Source organism: Salmo trutta, chromosome 20, assembly GCF_901001165.1.
Source record: "Salmo trutta chromosome 20, fSalTru1.1, whole genome shotgun sequence".
Taxonomy (NCBI): domain Eukaryota; kingdom Metazoa; phylum Chordata; class Actinopteri; order Salmoniformes; family Salmonidae; genus Salmo; species Salmo trutta.
In genome coordinates, this window is record NC_042976.1 from 51809260 (window position 1) to 51833123 (window position 23864).

The 23864-nt window shown below is 44.4% G+C and overlaps 1 protein-coding gene across 7 annotated transcripts in view; it reads left to right on the forward strand.

Annotated features, from left to right (window-relative positions):
* nalcn (sodium leak channel, non-selective) overlaps positions 1 to 21134 on the forward strand; it is a 336159-nt gene extending 315025 nt beyond the window's left edge. For 5 of the 7 annotated variants that reach the window (XM_029703654.1, XM_029703656.1, XM_029703658.1 and 2 more), the window contains 11 exons: positions 19 to 138; positions 324 to 392; positions 685 to 833; positions 1254 to 1347; positions 4651 to 4783; positions 6215 to 6330; positions 12668 to 12825; positions 13110 to 13260; positions 17040 to 17186; positions 17415 to 17526; positions 17972 to 21134. In XM_029703654.1, the coding sequence (XP_029559514.1) occupies positions 19 to 138; positions 324 to 392; positions 685 to 833; positions 1254 to 1347; positions 4651 to 4783; positions 6215 to 6330; positions 12668 to 12825; positions 13110 to 13260; positions 17040 to 17186; positions 17415 to 17526; positions 17972 to 18114 (1392 nt within the window). In that variant the 3' untranslated portion in view covers positions 18115 to 21134. The remainder of the gene's footprint in view (positions 1 to 18; positions 139 to 323; positions 393 to 684; positions 834 to 1253; positions 1348 to 4650; positions 4784 to 6214; positions 6331 to 12667; positions 12826 to 13109; positions 13261 to 17039; positions 17187 to 17414; positions 17527 to 17971) is intronic. The other 2 variants (XM_029703652.1, XM_029703657.1) reach the window with 2 other exon arrangements.
* The last annotated feature ends 2730 nt before the right edge of the window (positions 21135 to 23864 follow it).

Consider the following 23864-nt stretch of genomic DNA (forward strand, 5'->3'; position numbering starts at 1 on the left):
TGTTGTTGTGGTAACCAGGTGACGATGAAGTTCATAGCTATGTCCCCGGCGGGGTACTGGCAGAGCAGACGGAACCGCTACGATTTACTGGTGACAATACTGGGAGTCATCTGGATAGTCTTGCACTTTGCTCTACTGGTGAGGGGACACACACACTCACAGTATAAATACAGATATACAAGCTATTCTTTACAACACTTGTTCTTTCCTGGAACTAGTGCATTTTCTAACAACTATTCTGTACTTCTTTCGAGTTATGACTTAATATATTGTGAAGATTAGTGTATAATTAGTAAATGGCTGATCACAGTGTTCTCCTGTAGAATGCATATACTTACATGATGGGCACCTGTGTGATCGTCTTCAGGTTCTTCACCATCTGTGGGAAGCATGTAAGTATAGCCCACTGTAAGCCTAATGGAACTTACAGTGCAGTGCATATTACTGAACGAAACTGTTACAAATATTTTTTCCCTATTTACTAGCTTGCCCAGCAGGCAAAAAAAATTATTTAGAGTTGTAAACTGTTTTTCTGGTTGAATAGATCATATAACTCAAATTACAACCATCTGTTACAACCTCAGTTTTATTTATTTTTGCTGGTTGCTAAAAAAGGGGGTAACAAAACTCCTGCAACCATTTTGCACTCTGGGTGGTCTCTTTAATGCTATAATCTGTCTGTAGGTGACTCTGAAGATGCTACTGCTGACAGTCGTGGTCAGTATGTATAAAAGCTTCTTCATCATCGTGGGAATGTTCCTCCTCCTCCTCTGCTACGCCTTCGCTGGAGTCGTCCTATTCGGAACCGTCAAATACGGAGAGAACATCAACAGGTGAGAGGCTTATTCCTCTTTCTTTCCTCTCTGTTTTTATCCCATTTTCTACCTCTTTCACACTTATTCCTTGTCCTCTGTCTCTTTCCTAACTTCGACTCTTCTTCCCACTCCTCCTAGTCTTCCTCCTTCCTTTCTTCCTTTTTACCTTTCTCCTCTCCTTTCATTTCCCTGACTCTGCTCCCCTCTCATTCTCCGTTCTCGTCATCATTTCTACTATCTTGCACATGGTAACCTCTCTGATTACTGTAGAGATTTGAAGAGCAAGTGTCACTTATTCGATTCGTGGTACCATCACAGCCTCCTCTAGTGGAGAAATAGTGGGAGTTTGAGAAGTCTGCAGCCACAATGATGACTCATTCTCTCTAAAGTGTGTGTGTGTGTGCTACTTTATTTGTTTACATTTTTTCTCAATGACAGGCATGCTAACTTCTCCACGGCAGGCAAGGCCATCACGGTTCTGTTCCGTATTGTCACTGGGGAAGACTGGAATAAGATCATGCATGACTGCATGGTAAGAGCTGGCCTATTTCATTTTTCATGTGTACACAGCAGCGTCTTCAGGGGAAACTAGTCAAGACTTACGAAACAGAAAGCGTAGTGTAATACTTTTCTGTCTGTTACGTAAAAAGCACAAGACAAAGTCAGGTCTAAAAGGTAACCATGTAGAAAAAGAGGCATTTCTCAACAGACTTCTTTGGAAAAAAGGGATATATTGTTACAGTATTATTTCAAGTAAACAAACCAAAGTTCATGACTCGAGAGGGTTTGTTGTTTTTATTGTTCAGTTTATATGTCTGCTCAATAGAGATATAATACAATATACACTGAACAATATAAACGAACATGCAACAATTTCAACATTTTTACTGAGTTACAGTTCATATAAGGAAATCAGTCAATTGAAATAAATTCATTAGGCCCTAATCTATGGATGTCACAAGACTGGAAATACAGATATGCACCTGTTGGTCACATATACTGTACCTTAAAAAAAAGGTAGGGGTGTGGATAAAAAAAACTGTCAGTATCTGGTATGACCACCATTTGCCTCATGCAGAGTGACACACCTCCTTCACATAGAGTTGATCAGGCTGTTGACTGTGGCCTGTGGAATGTTGTCCCACTCCTCTTCAATTGCTGGATATTGGCAGGAACTGGAAAACACTGTCTGTTGTACATGTCGATCTAGCATCATCCCGCTTAACAGACATGTTGTACATGTCGATCTAGCATCATCCCGCTTAACAGACATGTTGTACATGTCGATCTAGCATCATCCCGCTTAACAGACAGGTTAAGCGGGTTAAGCCTGCTATAAAGATCTTCCCTGTGTCTTCCCTGTGGCTCAGTTGGTAGAGCATGGTGTTTGCAACGTCAGCATGGTGTGTGCAACGCCAGGGTTGTGGGTTCGATTCCCACAGGGGGCCAGTGCATGAAATGGTATGAAATATATGCACTCACTACTGTAAGTCGCTCTGGTTAACAGCAATATCTCCAAGGCAGGACCTGCAGGACCTACAGGCCCTAGTTTTGTCTCACCTTGACTACTCTTCAGTTGTGTGGTCAGGTGGCACAAAGAGGGACCTCTGAAAATTACAATTGGCTCAGAACAGGGCAGCATGGCTGGCGAGATTGGCAGATGAGATTGACTTCATCACTACTTGTTTTTGTACGAAGTGCTGAATGCACCGAGGAGTCTGTTTAAACTACTAGCACACAGCTCGGACACCCATGCATACCCCACAAGAAATGCCACCAGAGGTCTCTTCACAATCCCCAAGTCAAGAACAGTCTATGGGAGGCGCACACTACTACTACTATGGCTGCATGGAACTCTATTCCACAACAGGTTACTGATGAATCAGATAAAAAAAACGGATAAAATACACCTTATGGAACAGCGGAGACTGTAAAGAGACACACATACAGACGCATGCTTACACATACACATGATAAGACACGCACTCTACACACACGTACACATGGATTTTGGATTGTAGATATGTGGTAGTAGACTAGTGGCCTGAAGGAACACACTTATTTGTTGTGAAAGGTGTTATGAAATGTAATGTCATGTAATATTTTAAATTGTATATACAGTGCATTCGGAAAGTATTCAGACCCCTTGACTTTTTCCACATTTTGATACGTTACAGCCTTTTTCTAAAATTGATGGGAAAAAATGCTCATCATCTACGCAAAATTCCCCATAATGACAAAGCAAAAACAGGTTTTAGAAATGTTTGCTAATTGATAAAAAAAATACAAAACTCAAATACCACATTAACATAAGTATTCAGACCCTTAACTCAGTACTTGAACCTTCAGTACCTTCGGGAGCTATTACAGCCTCAAGTCTTCTAGGGTATGGTGCTACAAGCTTGTATTTGCACACCTGTATTTGGGGAATTTCTCCGATTCTTCTCAGCAGACCGTCTCAAGCTCTGTCAGGTTGGATGGGGAAGGTCGCTGCACAGCTATTTTCAGGTCTCTCCAGAGATGTTTGATCTGGTTCAGGTCCGGGCTCTGGCTGGGCCACTCAAGGACATTCAGAGACTTGTCCCTAAGCCACTACTGTGTTGTCTTGGCTGTGTGCTTAGAGTCGATGTCCATTTGGAAGGTGAACCTTCACCCCAGTCTGAGGTCCTGAGGTCCTGAGCGCTCTAAAGCAGGTTTTCATTAAGGGTCTCTCTGTACTTTGCTCCGTTCATCTTTCCCTCAAGCCTGACTAGTCTCCCAGTCCCCGCTGTTCTGTGAAGGGAGTAATACACAGTGTTGTACAAGATCTTCAGTTTCTTGGCAATTGCTTGCATGGAATAGCCTTCATTTCTCAGAACAATAATAGTTTTATTGCTTCTTTAATCAGGACAACAGTTTTCTGCTGTGCTAGCATAATTGCAAAAGGGTTTTCTAATTATCAATTATCCTTTTAAAATGATAAACTTGGATTAGCTAACACAACGTGCCATTGGAACACAGGAGTGATGGTTTCCAGCTACAGTCATTTACAACATTAACAAGGTCCACACTGTATTTTTGATCAATTTGATGTTATTTTAATGGAGAAAAAAAATGTGCTTTTCTTTAAAAAACAAGGACATTTCTAAGTGACCCCACATTTTTGAACGGTAGTGTACATGAAGAGCACACTTCTCCGGCGTGCCAGTAGCCATTGAAGGTGAGCATTTGCCCACTGAAGTTTGTTTTACGACGCTGAACTGCAGTCAAGTGAAGACCCTGTTGAGGACGACGAGCATGCAGATGAGCTCCCCGGAGACAGTTTATGATAGTTTGTGAAGAAATTCTTCGGTTGTACTGTTTCATCAACCAGGGTGGCTGGTCTCAGTCGATGTGTTGTGTGACAAAACTGCACATTTTAGAGTGGCCTTTTATTGTCCATGGCACAAGGTGCACTTGTGTAATGATCATGCTTGTTGATATGCAACACTTGTCAGGTGGATGCCAAAGGAGAAATGCTCACTAACAGGGATGTAAAGACATTTGTGCACATCATTTGAGAGAAATAAGCTTTTTGTGAGTATGGATAAGTTCGGTTATCTTTTATTCCAACTCATGAGACCAACATGGGACCAAAACTTTACATGTTGTGTTTATATTTTTGTTTAATGTAATATAATAATATATGCCATTTAGCTGACAGTGTTATCCAAAGCGACTTGGATGCATACATTTTCATAACGTTGGCTCCAGCGGAATTAGATAATGAAATATATTTAAATTATTTCTGTGGGTTCACATTGTAGTGTGGGGCCTCATGTTGATAACATCGTGTTTGGGATGTTCCCCTCTTCAGGTGCAGCCTCCTTTCTGTACCCCCGATAATCATCGCTACTGGGAGACGGACTGTGGGAACTACGCAGGGGCACTCATCTACTTTTGCTCCTTCTATGTCATCATTGCTTACATCATGCTTAACCTCCTCGTGGGTAAGTGTGTGTGTGTGCCCTAATCATATAAGCTTGACTTTATAACATTTGAATAAAGCCTTTCCATATGGAGGTGTGTTTGCGAGCGTGCATGTGCGTACGTAAGCCACTCACGCAAAGGACAATTTCCTGTATCATCGTTCAGGCCCATATTTCATTTCCTGTGGTACGAGACGTGTGTGACTATCTCATAAAGCACAATAAACTGTTTAATCTTTCCCCATGACAGTTTAGCACTGTTATTACTGACCTCATCATCAAACCTTGCCATGCAGAAATCTGGGTCCACCTGTGTGGGTGTGTGTGTGAGTAAGAACATTGGCACAGTCTAAATTAATTTTAGGGGAGTTTAGGAAGCGAGCCAACATCAACTCTAGCTATCCATCTCTCTCCATCTCCCCCTGAATATGATCTGGCATATATATATATATATCGTTGTGGTTTCATGGACTGTGTCTGTTAGCGCAACTTGTCCCTTAGATGCCTACAGTGCTTGATGCTGTTAGTGTTGTAGGGAAATTACTATGTATAACATTTCACCAGTCACCTATCATTCACAATCCATTTACTGAAGGCTATAAACATCTAATTGCAGGTGCAAATACCTGCGAAGCCCAGGTATGTTCCCTCGACCACTCCAATGCTAGTTGGAGAATATGCCATGAAAGGTGTTATGTTCCCCAGAAAGAAAAACAAGAATTGTTGCTAGAGAACTAACAAAGAGTCACTGACAATAACCAAAATGAAACAGGTGGGATTATAAGAGGGGTTCTGAAAGACTCATGAGGGTGTCCACTGAAAGTTGACTAGCAGCAACTGGGACCTAAAAGACATGAGCGCCCACTAAATTTGCCCAAAAAGAGGCTAACAAAAGAAAAAAACACACCAAACTTAAAGACAGGAAGCAAAATAAAAGGGGAATAAAACGAAAACAGGGAAGATCAGATAAAGGAGTATTCGTCTAGAAATCAAATTTGGTGAGCCAACTAAAGGTGTTAACCCTCCACGTTTCCCAAGACCACTGGAGCACTGAGCCAGCCACTCTTAAATAGCACCTGGGCCAGCACAGGTAAAGCATCTTTCCACTAACGAGATGACCAACCAGAACAGGTATAATATATACTGACTAACGAGGTGACACCTGTCAGTGCGCCCCACGTGCTAACGTGCTAGCATCCAACTTCAAAATATAAATGGAAAAGCCAAATCCTGTATCAAAGATGATAAATCAAATCAAAATCAGTAAACATAACTGGAGCCATCTCTTCAGTTTTTAAGGCGTAAAAGGCAGTGTGGTAGAAAATTCTAGATGTAATTAACTCTTGCATGAGATGTCATTGTTGTGTCCCAGACATATCTGCTGGATGTAAGTATACTACATTGAAATGTTCAGACACGTGAGATAACCCCAGATATGTGTGTGTTTTGTAGCCATCATCGTGGAGAACTTCTCTCTCTTCTACTCCACTGAGGAGGACCAGCTACTGAGCTACAACGACCTCCGACACTTTCAGATTATCTGGAACAATGTGGACGACAAGAGAGAGGTGAGAGAGAGGTGAGAGAGAGGTGAGAGAGAGAGAGAGAGAGAGAGAGAGAGAGAGAGAGAGAGAGAGGTGAGAGAGAGGTGAGAGAGAGAGAGAGAGAGAGAGAGAGAGAGAGAGAGAGAGAGAGAGAGAGAGAGAGAGAGAGAGAGAGAGAGAGAGACTTTTTTGACTTTTTGTCTTTCTTTATTGAACCATTCTCATTTCATTTAAAACTCACCACCCAACCCCCCCCTTAAAAATAAAACCAAAAATACATCCTGTGATTCATACATGTACCACATGATACAAACCAACATCACAATACTCAAAACAATACCCACTCCTATAACCGTATATCCAAAACATCTTCCCCAGCTATACAGACAGCCCCCCCAACACACCATATCTCCTGAAACATCTCCACACTTTTTATCATTTTATAGAACTCAAACTCAACCCTAAGGCGCGCAGAGACCATCCCATTAAACAATAGTAAAGGGTCTGTTATCCCCCCACCTTTGACCCTGTTCCTCCTTGTTAGCCAAATAGACAACTTCGCCTGAGCAAACAGAAAATTCAACAAAACACATTTGGCCTTCTCCTTATTTGAATACCTGTATCCCATTATGAACACCCCAACAGTAAAGACCACCCCCAACCTCTCACACAGACATTCCAACAGAGACATTAATGGAATTAACCTGGTGCACACAGAAAACACATGGTGCACTGTTTCTTTCATTTTACAGAAAGGACACTCCTGCCCAACTCCCGGTTCAACCCGTGCCAGCCAGCTGTTAGTGGCCAGGGCTCCATGTAGTACCCTCCACTGGTGGTCCCTTGACCTCTTTGGTGCTGGGGGTTTGTAGAGCCCCCTCCATCTAAAACCCACCATACTCTCCTCCCCACATACCCCCTGCCACTGATGTGCCTTTACTCCTGTTAGGCTCCTAATGTTCCTCACCTTAACACAGAGGTTGTAGAGGGCTTTACCTCCCACCCCTTCAAACTCACCCAGGCTCGGAGTGTTAAGATCTAACAAGTCCTCCAGACCCCCTTGCCAGTCTCCAGTCTCTGCCTTCACCTGCAGTGGCGGAAAGCTTGGTGGCCCCTCTCCCTTTGGCTGCTCAAACATCCCTCTTACCGGCTCAGACAGTGCCTCCTGGACCTCCTCCAGGAATCTCTCCAGCAGCCTAAGAGACATTATCCCTGTTTGCTGTGCCAAGACTTCCGGGCTTTTCCACCCCTCCTCTCCCAGCAGTCTCAAGTCACCCAGCCTTTTTACACCCCCTGCCATCAGTTGTCTCTGCAGGGTGGCCGACTGGACCGATCTCAAAGGGATGGCTGGGTTGTGGAAGATAGGCTCCTCCCACACCCACAGCCCAGGCTCCACACCCCCTTCTCGTGTGGGCCTTAGCAGCTGCCAGGCCCTCAGCACCCCAGAGTAAAAGTCTGAGAGACCTGCTGTACTCAGCCTCTCCAGCCTCATGAGGAACAGCTGCCGATCCAAACCTAATCCGCCAGCTCTCCTCAGCAGCGCGCATGCTGGTTCCCTCCAGCCAACGTCAGTATGGTACAGCAGTCTCTGCACCGCCTTTAGCCGGAACGCAGCCATCCTGCTCTCCAGTTCCACCAGGCCCTGTCCTCCTTCATGGACGGTCATATACAACACTGCTGCCCTCAGCCAGTGATGGCCCGACCAGAAGAAGTCCACCAGCTTGCGTTGCAGGTCTGCGAGCAGACCGGCGGGGGGGTTGAGGACAGCCAGTTTATGCCACAGGGAAGATGCCACCAGGTTGTTAATTATCAGCACCCTCCCTCTATATGACACTTGGGACAGGAGCCACCTCCACCTGGCCAGTCTTGACACCACTGCCTGTGACAGCCCCTCCCAGTTCTTCCTGACCCACCTCTCCGAGCCCAGGTACACCCCCAACACTTTAAGCCCTTCACAACCCCACTGCAAACCCCCTGGAAGCAGAGGAGGAGCCCTATCCCCCCATGCCCCGCATAACAGAGCTTTGCTCTTGCCCCAGTTTACCTTAGCTGAAGAAGCTCCCTCGTACACCTTCAGACTGGTCTCCAGTGCCTGCATATCTTGGCCATCCCTGACCATCACAGAAACATCATCTGCATATGCTGACACTGCTATTCCTGTCAACACATCCATGCCTGTCCAGCACACTCCCTGCAGTCTCCTGCGTAGCAGTCCTAAAAAAGGCTCAATGGCTAGTGTGTATAACTGCCCAGATAGAGGGCATCCTTGTCTAATGCCCCGTCTCACCCAGACTGGCCTACTGAGCCCCCCTCCCACCTTGACCATGCATGACGCCCCAGCATACAACAGCTTCACACAGGTCAAAAAACTCCTCCCAAACCCAAACACAGACATCACATTAAACAGATACTCATGGTCCACTCTATCAAAAGCCTTCTCTTGATCTAAAGAGACCAGTCCGAAGTTCACATTAGACCCTCTCGACAAGTCCAACATGTCCCTAATTAAGAACAAGTTGTCCGTGATTGAGCGTCCCGGTACACAATATGTTTGGTCTTTATGTACTATCGAGTCCAAGTGGGACTTCAGTCTGTTAGAGAGGACCTTGGCAAATATCTTGTAGTCCGCACAGAGCAATGCCACAGGCCTCCAGTTCTTAAGTTCACACAAGTCTCCTTTTTTGGGCAGGAGAGTCAGAGCCGCCCGACGGCAGCTCATCGGCAACTCCCCTACCCCGACGCATTCACGCAACACGCAAAAGAAGTCCCGTCCAACTATTCCCCAGAATTTTTTATAAAACTCCACTGGGAGTCCATCAACCCCCGGTGCACGACCGGTGGACATCTGGGTTACGGCCTCTGCCAGTTCATGGGACAACAGAGGAACGTCCAAATCATCCCTCTGTGCCAGAGAGAGTTTAGGGAGTCCTGTGAACAAGACCTGAGCACACACAGGATCACACTCTTCTGCCCTATACAATTCAGTATAAAACTCCACAGTCCGCTCCCGCATCTCACCCACCACAGAGGTCACCCGCCCATCAGACAGCCGTAGACAATGCATACCCTTGGCTTCACTGCTCTGTCTTTCCAAACCAAAGAAGAAGGAGCTGGGAGCATCCATCTCCTTGAGCATGGAGAATCTAGCTCTTACAAGTGCTCCCTTTGCTTTAACCTGGAAAAAACTGCCCAGGTCCCTGCGTAATTCAGCTAAATTAGCCTGGAGGCCTACATTGCCTTGCCCCACCATCTGTACCTCCATCTCACTAATACACCGCTCTAGTTCCCCCAAAACTCTCCTAGCCTCTGAGGATGAGAGAGCTGTGTACTGTTGACAGAAAAGCCGAATTTGGACTTTCCCCACATCCCACCATTGGCTCAGAGACTCATAATCCTCTATTCGCTGCCTCCACCTTTCCCAGAAGGTCTGGAAACCTGCGCAAAAAGTGGCATCTTGTAAGAGCTTTACATTGAATTTCCAATAGGATGCCTGCCGGGGCCCTGGTGAAATAGACAGCCGAGCCATGGTTATATGATGATCGGAAAACCCCACCGGGAGAATGGTAGCGCCCAACAGCCTATTGCTCCGATTCCTAGACATATAAAACCTATCAAGTCGGGCTGCACTCACCCTAGCCCCAAAAACCTTCACCCATGTATACTGTCTTGTGTTCGGATGTTTAGTTCTCCAAACATCCACTAGGTCAAACTGATTAATAATATCCCTTAACACTCCCACTGACACTGAATGAGGCTCTTCCCCATTTCTGTCTTTTGTAAAATCTATTGTGCAGTTCCAGTCCCCTCCAACCACCAGTGTCTCCTCAGGCGCTACCTGTGAGAGTTCCTGTCTAAGACTCCCAAATAGAACCCCTCTTTCTCTCCCTGTGTTAGGCGCATACACATTTATAAAGACAAACCCCATATTGTTAATTTCTGCTTTAACAACAAGGAGCCTACCCCTACACACCTCCTTTGAGGAGCACATTTTTACAGACAGACCCGGTGCAAAAAGGACTGCCACTCCTGCACTAAGATTTGTCCCATGGCTCAACACACTTGCCCCTTTCCACCAGAGCCCCCAATCGACTTCATTCAATACATCACTATGTGTCTCCTGCAGAAACAACACCTGTACTTTTTTTTGTTTTACATATTCACCCAACACACTCCTCTTTCCCGCATCTCTGGCGCCATTTATATTGAGCGAGCCTACCCGTAGAGTCTCCATAAGAAGTGGGAGAAAAGCCAGCAGAGAAAGAGACCAATAGCAAAGCTCAAAAACCCCAGTGTCAGAAAGAAAGTATACATCTAAACAGTGTCCGAAGGTAGACCCTTACGCACTGTTGTGACCCACTTCCTCAACCTAAACCGTTTCCTGGGTGAGAGGACACCATGCCCCTCATTTCTCACAGCATGTTGTACTGATCGTACAAACTTTCTTGAATCAGGGAAAAAAGCCTCAAGATTGACTTTTTTCCCCTTGGTCTCATTCAGGAACCTTGTCAGTTCCCTCACCGTGTACTTAGACCCCTCTGTTTGACTGGCTGTCAGCTCCGGGCCTATTGAAGAGGAGTCTGAAAAAAATAACTCCTCATCCTCTTCCTCAGACTCACTTTCCTCCTCATCTCTATCTCCCACCCTGACCACCTGCCCTTCCTCTCTGGTCAGGGCATCTCCCACAGCAACAGGCAAAGTTTCCATTGTGCCTTTAACCACACCCTTTTTCCTTTTCCGCTTGGCACCCTCCTCCTCCCCCCCTAGTCTCTTACACTTCCCCACTGTACTCTCTTCATCCACTGTCATAACCTGACTAGACTTAGCATCCTCTACACCACCCTCCATATCATAGCTAAACCCAGCCTCAGCTACCCCACCATCTCTAGCCTGACAAGGCTCAGCCTCCACTACCCCACCATCTCTAGCCTGACTAGGCCCAGCCTCCACTACCCCACCATCTCTAGCCTGACTAGACCCAGCCTCCACTACCCCACCATCTCTAGCCTGACTAGACCCAGCCTCCACTACCCCACCATCTCTAGCCTGACTAGGCCCAGCCTCCACTACCCCACCATCTCTAGCCTGACTAGGCCCAGCCTCCGCTACACCACCATCTCTAGTCTGACTAGACCCAGCCTCCACTACCCCACCATCTCTAGTCTGACTAGACCCAGCCTCAGCTACCCCACCATCCCTGGTATGACTAGGCCCAGCCTCTGCTGTCTGCATCTCATTACCCCCTGCACTTTGATCTCGATTTCCCCCACCAGTGCTTGTACCCTCACTTTGTCTACGGCCTTTATGTGGGCATGCAAAGCTCTTATGCCCCAAATCCCCACACTCAAAACACCGTAGACTGTCTGTGCTGGCAAACCCTGCATAGAGCCCCTCCCCATGCCTCACTTTAAAATGCACATTTAGCTGTTGCTCATTGTTGTTCAGAAACATAAACACTTGCCTCCGGAACGAAACAACGTGCTTAACAGCAGCTGCCTGAAAGCCTGCCGACAGTACACGAAACCCGCTAGCAAACTTACCAAAACGACTCAGCTCTTTCCTGATCTGATCGTCCGTAATAAACGGAGGTAAATTTGCAACGACTACTCTTGTCGAAGGGGTAGAAAGAGGTAAAACTGGCACCAACACATCCCTTACAAATATTCCGCTAGCAATTAGCCTACCAACCAAATTTTCTCTTTTCATGAACACAACCACAGCTTTGTTCATTCTAGAAGCAGAATGTATAAATTCAGCTCCTACCTGTTCGCCGACCGCGAGCAGAACCTCCTCCACCTTAACTCCATTCTCAGGAACACACCTGAATCCATGCCGTATCGACAGCGTCTCCTCCGCGCTAGGCTGAGAAGCCATCGCGCATACCACGCCTTGCAAACCCCAGAAAACTTACTCTGTCCTCTTCCACCCTAACTCTGAAAAAAACTGTGGATACCGCTAAAACAAATATTGCATTAACCGTATACCATAGAAAATAAAATGTAAGGAAAAGATCAAGACAAGAGTCTAGAAAGTTAGTTAGGACAGAGTCCTCACCAAACACTCAAACTCCCAAAAATTCCCAGCATAGATAGAGAGATAGAGAGATAGAGAGAGAGAGAGAGAGAGAGAGATAGAGAGAGAGAGAGAGAGAGAGAGAGAGAGAGAGAGAGAGAGAGAGAGAGAGAGAGAGAGAGAGAGAGAGAGATACAGAGAGATACAGAGAGATGCAGGAGAAACCAACTGATATGAAAGCGAAGGAACCATGTGGACACGCAAGAGTTGGAAGTGGAGAAGAGCTGGAGGTATGGAGGGAGGGAAAGAAAAGTCTGGACAGGTGGGGTGACCTTTATCCACTCTCTCTCAGGGAGTGATCCCAACATCGCGGGTGAAGTTTCTGCTGCGTCTGCTGAGGGGCAGGCTAGAGGTAGACCTGGATAAGGACAAGCTGCTGTTCAAACACATGTGCTATGAGATGGAGAGGCTGCACAACGGAGGGGACGTCACCTTCCACGACGTGCTCAGGTGACAACAGCACATACACATAGACACACTTTCCAAAACGTGCACAGGTGACAACACCAAACACACATGCTTAATCCTTATATAGGTTTTTTTGTGTGTGGGGGGGGCTGTATTGTTTCCCACATTGTGTTTCCATATTGTTCTGTAGACCTATTTAGTCCTTGTAAAACATTCTATAGTTGACGTTTATTAGGATGTATTTTAGCCCACAGTTACGTATAGAATGCTCATCTATTCATTCTTCTACCATTCTTTCTCTTCCATGTCCCCCTGTGTTTCTGCAGTATGTTGTCATACCGCTCAGTGGATATTAGGAAGTCTCTACAGCTGGAGGAGCTGTTGGCTAGAGAGCAGCTGGAGTACACCATAGAAGAAGAGGTGGCCAAGCAGACCATACGCATGTGGCTCAAGAAGTGCCTCAAACGCATCCGTGCTGTAAGAGACCCAAACATTAAGAACACCATCCTATATTGACTTGCACTCCCCCTCCTTTTGCCTTAAGCACAGCCTCAATTCATCAGGGCATTCCACAGGGATGCTGGCCCATGTTGTCTCCAATGCTTTCCACAGTTGTGTCAAGTTGGCTGGATGTGCTTTGGGTGGTGGATCATGTAGTAACACTTTTTTGGTTACTATATGATTCCATATGTGTTATTTCATAGTTTTGATAGTTGTCTTCACTATTATTCTACAATGTAGAAAATAGTAAAAATAAAGAAAAACCCTGGAATTAGTAGGTGTGTCCAAACTTTTGACTCGTACTGTATATATATACAGTATATATTATAATTTTTCCAACAATTGTTTACAGACAGATTATTTCACTTATAATTCACTGTATCACAATTCCAGTGGGTCAGAAGTTTACATACACTAAGTTGACTGTGCCTTTAAACAATTTGGACATTTCCAGAAAATTATGTCATGGCTTCAGCAGCTTCTGATAGGCTAATTGACATCATTTAAGTCAATTGGAGGTGTACCTGTGGATGTATTTCAAGGCCTACCTTCAAACTCAGTGCCTCTTTGCTTGACATCATGGGAAAATCAAAGGAAATCAGCCAAGACCTCCAAATTTTTTTTTAGACCTCCACAAGTCTGGTTCATCCTTGGGAGCAATTTCCAAACGCCAGAAGGTACCATGTTCTTCTTTACAAACAATAGTAGGCAAGTATAAACACCATGGGACCATGCAGCCGTCATACCGCTCAGGAAGGAGACGTGTTCTATCTCCTAGAGATGAACGTACTTTGGTGCGAAAAGTGCAAATCAATCCCAGAACAACAGCAAAAGACCTTGTGAAGATGCTGGATGAAACAGGTACGAAGGTATCTACAGTGAGGGGAAAAAAGTATTTGATCCCCTGCTGATTTTGTACGTTTGCCCACTGACAAAGAAATGATCAGTCTATAATTTTAATGGTAAGTTTATTTGAACAGTGAGAGACAGAATAACAACAAAAAAATCCAGAAAAATGCATGTCAAAAATGTTATAAATTGATTTGCATTTTAATGGAGGGAAATAAGTATTTGACCCCTCTACAAAACATGACTTAGTACTTGGTGGCAAAACCCTTGTTGGCAATCACAGAGGTCAGACGTTTCTTGTAGTTGGCCACCAGGTTTGCACACATCTCAGGAGGGATTTTGTCCCACTCCTCTTTGCAGATCTTCTCCAAGTCATTAAGGTTTTGAGGCTGACGTTTGGCAACTCGAACCTTCAGCTCCCTCCACAGATTTTCTATGGGATTAAGGTCTGGAGACTGGCTAGACCTCTCCAGGACCTTAATGTGCTTCTTCTTGAGCCACTCCTTTGTTGCCTCGGCCGTGTGTTTTAGGTCATTGTCATGCTGGAATACCCATCCACGACCCATTTTCAATGCCCTGGATGAGGGAAGGAGGTTCTCACCCAAGATTTGACGGTACATGGCCCCATCCATCATCCCTTTGATGTTGTGAAGTTGTCCTGTCCCCTTAGCAGAAAACCACCCCCAAAGCATAATGTTTTCACCTCCATGTTTGACGGTGGGGATGGTGTTCTTGGGGTCATAGGCAGTATTCCTCCTCCTCCAAACACGGCGAGTTGAGTTGATGCCAAAGAGCTCCATTTCGGTCTCATCTGACCACAACACTTTCACCCAGTTGTCCTCTGAATCATTCAGATGTTCATTGGCAAATTTCAGCTGGGCATGTATATGTGCTTTCTTGAGCAGGGGGACCTTGCGGGTGCTGCAGGATTTCAGTCCTTTACGGCGTAGTGTGTTACCAATTGTTTTCTTGGTGACTATGGTCCCAGCTGCCTTGAGATCAATGAGAAGATCCTCCCGTGTAGTTCTGGGCTGATTCCTCACCGTTCTCATGATCATTGCAGCTCCACGAGGTGAGATCTTGCATGGAGCCCCAGGCCGAGGGAGATTGACAGTTCTTTTGTGTTTCTTCCATTTGCGAATAATCGCACCAACTGTTGTCACCTTCTCACCAAGCTGCTTGGCGATGGTCTTGTAGCCCATTCCAGCCTTGTGTAGGTCTACAATCTTGTCCCTGACATCCATGGAGAGCTCTTTGGTCTTGGCCATGGTGGAGAGTTTGGAATCTGATTGCTTCTGTGGACAGGTGTCTTTTATACAGGTAACAAACTGAGAATAGGAGTGTGCTTTAAGAGTGTGCTCCTAATCTCAGCTCGTTACCTGTATAAAAGACACCTGGGAGCCAGAAATCTTTCTGATTGAGAGGGGGTGAAATACTTATTTCCCTCATTAAAATGCAAATCAATTTATAACATTTTTGACATGCATTTTTCTGGATTTTTTTGTTGTTATTCTGTCTCTCACTGTTCAAATAAACCTACCATTAAAATTATAGACTGATCATTTCTTTGTCAGTGGGCAAACATACAAAATCAGCAGGGGATCAAATACTTTTTTCCCTCACTGTATATCCACAGTAAAACGAGTCCTATATCCACATAACCTGACAGGCCGCTCAGCAAGGAAGAAGCCACTGCTCCAAAACCGCCATAAAAAAGCCAGACTACGGTTTGCAACTGCACATGGGGACTAAGATCATACTTTTTGGAGAAAGGTCCTCTGGTCTGATGAAACAAAAATAGAACTGTTGGCCATAATGACCATCGTTATGTTTGGAGAAAAAAGGGGGAGGCTTGCAAGCCAAAGAACACCATCCAAACCATGAAGCACGGGGGTGGCAGCATCATGTTGTGGGGGTGCGTTGCTGCAGGAGGGACTGGTGCACATCACAAAATAGATGGCATCATGAGGTAGGAAAATTATGTGGATATATTGAAGCAACATCTCAAGACATCAGTCAGGAAGTGAAAGCTTGGTTGCAAATGGGTCTTCCAAATGGACAATGACACCAAGCATACTTCCAAAGTTGTGGCAAAATGGCTTAAGGACAACAAAGTCAAGGTATTGGAGTGGCCATCACAAAGCCCTGACCTCAATCCTATAGAAAATTTGTGGGCAGAACTAAAAAAGTGTTTGCGAGCAAAGAGGCCTACAAACCTGGCTCAGTTACACCAGCTCTGTCAGGAGGAATGGGCCAGAATTCACCCAACTTATTGTGGGAAGCTTGTGGAAGGCTACCCAAAAAGTTTGACCCAAGTTAAACAATTTAAAGGCAATGCTACCAAATACTAATTGAGTGTATGTAAACGTTTGACCCACTGGGAATGTGATGAAAGAAATAAAAGCTAAAATAAATAATTCTCTACTATTATTCTGACATTTCACATTCTTAAAATGAAGTGGTGATCCTAACTGACCTAAGACAGGGAATTTTTACGAGGATTAAATGTCAGGAATTGTGAAAAACTGAGTTTAAATGTATTTGGCTAAGGTGTGTGTAAATTTCAGACTTCAACTGTATATACACACACAAACACACACCAAGCGAGTTGATTGTTTTTGTGGACTTACTGCCTTGTGCTGTAAGGTGTTTTGTGAGGACCCACTGCACTCTTTCTCCTACAGTAACAGCAACAGTCATGCTTGAAGGAACTGCCAATTGTGTAGTTTTGTATTTTGAGAGAACCAATTGTTTTGTTTAGTTTTGTGAGGATCCACTCCCCTGTCACTTCCCCTACAGAATACACAGAAGTCATGTTTGAATACATTGTTCCATAGTTTTTGCGGTTTGTTCTGTGCTGTATAGTGTCCTTTGAGGACTCACTCTCCCTGTCTCTCCTTCTACAGAAGCAGCAGCAGTCGTGCAGCATCATCCACAGCCTGAGAGAGAGCCAGCAGCAGGAGCTCAGTCGCTTCCTCAACCCCCCCAGCATACAGACCACCCTGCCTAGTGAGGACATCAACGCTAACCAGGACCATTCAACACAGCCAGAGGTACACCCACGCGCGTAGACATTAATTGAACCACACACACCTCACCCCAGCAAGATGGATAAGATGGTAGAGTTTCTATATTAAGATTTTCTGTACAGTCTGTAGTAGGTACACATATGCCAGGTAAGAAACTTGCAGTAGAATTTTTTGGGTGAATGCTCTTAACAGGAAATTATACAATGTTTCATACATGTACTACAAAACTTTTCTGCACCTACCTACCTGTAGTTGAGTGGTCTCCAACAGCTGCTGAGTCCTACTCTGTCAGACCGTGGGGGATACAGACAGGACTCCTCAGAACGCCCTCAGAGGAAACTGGGTCAGTGGAGACTACCTGCAGGTCAGTACTGTGTGTGTGTGTGTGTGTGTGTGTGTGTGTGTGTGTGTGTGTGTGTGTGTGTGTGTGTGTGTGTGTGTGTGTGTGTGTGTGTGTGTGTGTGTGTGTGTGTGTGTGTGTGTGTGTGTGTGTGTGTGTGTGTGTGTGTGTGTGTGTGTGTGTGTGTGTGTGTGTGTGTGTGTGTGTGTGTGTGTGTGTGTGTGTGCGTGCGTGCGTGCGTGCGTGCGTGCGTGCGCGCGCGCGCGCGCGCGCGCAGTGTCAACAAAGATCAATTCTGTGCTCACGAAACCAATGTGACTGACCAGTGTCAATGTGTGTCGAACCATGTCATCTGTGTGACTAAAGCCTAGGAATCTAGAAAAATAACATTGGAGCAAAGCTGTATGCCAACAGATTCTCACATATTGTTTTTCCATTACCCAAATCTCTTCTCTCTCTATCTGTCCAGGTCGTACCAGTGTCAAGTCCATGGTGTGTAAGATGAACCCTGTGAGTGACGAAGCTTCCTCGGGGTCAGAGGTCAAGAAATGGTGGACGCGTCAGCTGACCGTTGAGAGTGACGAGAGTGGTGATGACCTCATAGATATTTAAAGGGGAAACTCAGAAAATTCAACCACACTCACATATCGAACGAGAACTAGGTTAGACTACTATAGCTCTGAGCACTCAGTGTCAATACAGTACTCTGGTGGTTGAAACGTTTCTTGAAACGTTCTTTCAAGGTTTTTTCAATCATATCCCATTCATACTTGACTGATTGGGGAAGTGACAGCGTGGACATCCTTCTCACAAGTCTCTCCATCAGCAGCCATCTTACGTCTGTGGGATGTTAGGATCAGTTTTTCTCAAAATGGTGGCTTGTGGACACAGGAAAATGTCTCTTGGGTTGCAGTTAAGGCCATTTCAAGAACGTTGATTGTTAGAAGCAAAGCTTTAGATGTTTGGTTTAAAGATTGTATATGAATGTACAAAGCCAATCCCATGACATCATTAATTCCTATGTGAAGACTCAATAGCCCATTTGAAGCCAAAAATGTCAGTTAATATGGCGTCTAAAGAATACATAACATACGCAGTTTGAGCTACTCCAGGACGTGACATTGCAGGATAGCTCAGTGCTTCCCCCTCTCATTGAGTGTCTCAGGTTAAAGTCCGATCGGGGTACTGCAGGCTGCAATTTGCAACTAAAACAAGGCAACAATAAACATGTCGTCCCCCACGAATGATGCAGCGTCCCCCTTGGGCCAATCCATGTAATTTTGTAAATGATGGATCTGTAAGGCAAGACTCATCATTCACAGTTTCATGAAAATCGCCAAGTGGTATCTGAGATTTTGCATGTGACAACCATGTACAGTTGATTACTATAGTACACCCTTTGGCCAATCAGTGAAATTTTGGAAATGGTGGATCTATGTAGCAAGATGCATCATTCACCCAAGTTTAGTCAAACTCGGGCCAGTGGTGTTTGATAAATCGTTTGGGTAAGCTAGACTCATATCCCTGAGCATGGGTGCCAAATTTAATCACTTAGTCAAACAGATCAAGAGATATAAACATGTACCTGTTATTGCACCACAGTGTAGTCGATATGATTGTTCTTGCATATCTTTGAACAGTTTAAACAGTGTTTGCAACATGTGTACCAAATATTGTTACAATAAGGATATCCTTAACTGATTTAAATGCATTTATGTGCCAGACCATGCCTGTGTGAATGTTTATTGGTCAATAGCAGCCGCGTTGTTTTAGGTACTAGTCTGGAAAGGAATGCGTTGAGAACTTTTCCCAATGATGCCACATATCAAGTTTCGGGCAGATCGGTCATTTGGTGCCAGAGGAGTAGCGTTTTAAGATCACGTTTCGTGCAGATCGGTCATTCGGTGCCAGAGGAGTAGCGTTTTAAGATCACGTTTCGTGCAGATCGGTCATTCGGTGCCAGAGGAGTAGCGTTTTAAGATCTAGTTTCGTGCAGATCGTTCATTCAGTACCAGAGGAGTAGCGTTTTAAGATCACGTTTCATGCAGATTGGTCATTTGGTGCCAGAGGAGTAGCGTTTTAAGATCATGTTTCGTGCAGATCGGTCATTCGGTGCCAGAGGAGTAGCGTTTTAAGAGCACGTTTCGTGCAGATCGGTCATTCGGTGCCAGAGGAGTAGCGTTTTAAGATCAAGTTTCGTGCAGATCGGTCATTCGGTGCCAGAGGAGTAGCGTTTTAAGTTTTTTTTTCCACAAAATTCTGAATTGCGGAAAATCCGTCATGGCAGAGCTTATGGCTCCCTGAGGCAAATGTATTCCTTGTGAGGAGAGGGACCTATGTACTGAATTTCATGACTTTAGGTCAAATGGGGTTAGCGATGTGACCATTAAAAGATTGCATTTTCAATTGCTTGTTATAGCGCCACCATCTGGCCAAACAGTGTAATTTTGTAAATTACTGATCTCTATGGCAAGACGCATCATTCAATAAGTTTTGTCCAAATCTGGCCAGTGCTGTTTGAGATATTGCGTGTAACTAACATACTAACAAACGGAGACAGATCCAGAGTCCCCCCTCCCCTTCCCGATTTCATCGTGGGGGTCATTTGTCCATATAACTTCTTCTGTGTGCGATTTTAAAACAATTGGTTCAAGGACATGCATCTGGTGTAATAGAACCAATTATTGGTACCATGATTGTCTTCACAAAGATTGCCCTTTTCCCATTCACTGTAAGTGGAGATCCTGTTTTCTGCAAACAATGCCTGCAGTATCGCGGTCGGCCTTGAACTTTGTGGCTTCAATGAGAGGGGGTAGTCGTTCTCCCCTGGTTTGGTGGCTCACAAGAACATCAAAAAGGGTCAAAGCCTCAATGCAAAGTTTTGGAACCACTGATTTTAGAGTCCCATTGACATCTGTACTTTTCCATGTTGATGTTTTTCTATGCAGGATGTTTTTATATTGTCCATTAAACAGAACCTCTATGTGGTACCCTGTCACAACAACCTTTGATTAGCATCACTGTCCTTTTAGTTGTGAATGTCAGGGAGTGTTTATCGTGAAATACAAAATGAGAGTCATATAAATGATCAAGTCTACAAGCTACAGGACATTGTGTCATCTTGCTATTATATCGTCTTGAGAGATTATTTTATTACAATATAGCTATACAATACAACACCAAAACAATGGATACATATTAATTGTATTTTGTTGCTATAACTTTAATTTATGAAATATGATGATTGAAATGCTTGAACTTTATAGCTATAATTCAGTGTGATTCCCCTGTTGTCTTTGTTAATTGTGCCTGTGTCTCTCCCAGTCTCCAGTGTTTCATTGTTCACTTACTGTCAGTTTGCTTATAGCCACTTAATTCTTTGCGAATCCAGATTTCTTGTTCTGTAGTAGAACAACCCAAATGAAAATTGTTATAATTAAAGGGTGAAAGGAAATATGTTGGTACGACTGTGAATGTTCTTTCAGATTAAATTAATTTATGTGTGTAATTATGTGGGCAAAAATATCAGATATATTTTATAAACTATAGCATATAAATCCATTTTGGTTTTTTTGTACAGTATTGCATCATTTCAAATAAAGGCCTTTTGGCACCAACAGTGAGCTCCAGAAGTATTGGGACAGTGAAATTTTTTGTTGTTGTTTTGGTTCTTTTACTCCAGCACTTTAGATTTGAAATGATACAAATAATTTCATCCATATTGGGTGAACCATTTAGAAATTACAGCTGTCGTGTCTTTGGCTATGCCGGATTAAGTGATATGACATGCTATTCTATAAAATCCTTTCTCTGTAATTAATATTACCTGATTGAGCTAATCATGTAAATGTAATTAACTAGAAAGTCGGGGCACCACGAAAGAGTGTTTATAGAGCTGTTATCTTCCGAATAAACTCTGAAAGACCTAGTAATATTTTACATCAATAGCAGTCAATATTAATCGTCACCTTATTTCAGTCTCATCTGAAAGTTGTAAATTCTTGGTTATCTTCACGAACCCTGGCTAACAAGTTGAATCAGCAATACAAAATTGGGTTTAATGATTTATTTCCTAAATACCTAACTAATCACACAGAATTACATATACACAGAATGCAAATTATGTCATATAGAAAACGTCCCTGGGGGACAGAACCTGTATGACGGCTGGTTACACAAAGAGAGGGGGTTGGGCTTGAATGAAAGAGCGGGAAAACTGAGGAACAAAGGGAGAAGCTAAGCTTTCGTATATACAGTATCTTATGCATTCTAAATTACCTCCCATTTGGAAAAGGAAAATGCAATAAATATTTACTCTGAGCTGCGCTTCGGTAGGTTGGTCGTAGATGCTGGCCGTGTTGGCCAACAGAGATCTTCCTGTCCTCGGAAAAATGTCTCTGGTGGTAAATTGGATACGTTGTAGTATCTTCGTTGTGTATTAGACTGGTTACGTCGTCCGTCCTTTCCTAGCCCACGTTTACAGCTGCTGTTGCTAACTCAACGGCTAGGAGGTCTCACTTCTTTAGTGAATAAGAGTTCAAAGTTCATACCATTCACAACCAAAGCTCACGCTGAGGTTGGCTTAGTTCTGTAGTTGACATGTTAGTCCCTTTTAACGTATGGACCGTCGTCCTATCGTCCTCGGAACAGGAGGTACATTTTTGTCAATGGCTTATATAGTGGAGGGAGAGAAGGGTGTGTTTCATAGTTTATAACCCAGGGGCGGGCCCTGATTGAGCAGGGCTCTAACCTTATGAAAACCCAATTCTCTCATTTGGAAGCTAAAATTACATTTAATCTTATCACAAATAGTTTCATATTCAAACATTTAATTTGCACAGCCATTCCATGTGAATCTGATAACTAGAATGTGTAGACTTTCCCAGATATAATGTCTCAGATGACAACCGAACTGACATCATTAAGTACCAACGCATATTTTCAACTGGTTCTATTACCGAAATATGGTTCCTTTCACCCCACTTGTTTGATGTTCCCAGACTCTCTATGTTTAACAAAGGCTATTAAAGAGTCCTTCAGTAGAGTCAGAGAGATAGGGAAGGGAGAAAGGAATTTATGGGGGGTCATAAACCTTACCCACAGGCCAATTTCATGACAGTCCCCCCATGTTGGGTTCAAACTTGCGATTAACCTGCATGTTGCAAACCAACATAAAAATGACTGTGGGTTGTCCTGGTTGTGGACCATCGTCGTGGTCCACAACCAGGACTAGTGCTGTAAGGCACTAGTTTTGGGCAGTCTACAGGGATGACCTATGGACTTCTGGGAAGAAAACTGGTGAGTGCCGTAGCTGTAGAGTTAAAGGCCTCAAAATAAATGTTCAACTTTACTAAGGCTGGTATTTTGCTCGAACCCTTTGCTCGAAGCCTGTAGGATAACATTTCAGAATAAATCGGTAGGACAACTGGACCCCTTGAATACCAGTACCAATACCACAGTCAGTCCAGAAACACTCAGTAAGAGGATTAGTAACCTCACAAGTTAAATTGCTATTGATAATAGTGACATAGGAGTCACTCAGAGTGCAACACGGGGAAGGGAATCTCCATTGCACTCTTCCAATGGTTAACACACATGTCACTAATAAATAGAACACTCCATTCAGGAGGAAAGTTATTAGAAGTCATGAACCATGATCACACCACGTACGACTGGTCTAATACTTAAAGAGTACTTAGCTCCTCCGTGGATAACATAGCTATGAAGTAGACTTCTTCATAACTACCGCCACTACAATAGTGGAAGACAGTGACTGGTAGTAAAACCACTACAGACTCCCTCGACACCAATTCTGATTGACCTCCAGGCAAGTCATTAAGGTTTCGAGGCTGACGTTTGGCAACTCGAACCTTCAGCTCCCTCCACAGATGTTCTATGGGATTAAGGTCTGGAGACTGGCTAGGCCACTCCAGAACCTAAATGTGCTTCTTCTTGAGCCACTCCTTTGTTGCCTTGGCCGTGTGTTTTGGGTCATTGTCATGCTAGAATACCCATCCACGACCCATTTCAATGCCCTGGCTGAGGGAAGGAGGTTCTCACCCAAGATTTGACGGTACATGGCCCCGTCCATCGTCCCTTTGATGCGGTGAAGTTGTCCTGTCCCCTTAGCTGAAAAACACCACCAAAGCATAATGTTTCCACCTCCATGTTTGACGGTGGGGATGGTGTTCTTGGGGTCATAGGCAGCATTCCTCCTCCTCCAAACACGGCGAGTTCAGTTGATGCCAAAGAGCTCCATTTTGGTCTCATCTGACCACAACACTTTCACCCAGTTGTCTTCTGAATCATTCAGATGTTCATTGGCAAACTTCAGACGGGCTTGTATATGTGGTTTCTTGAGT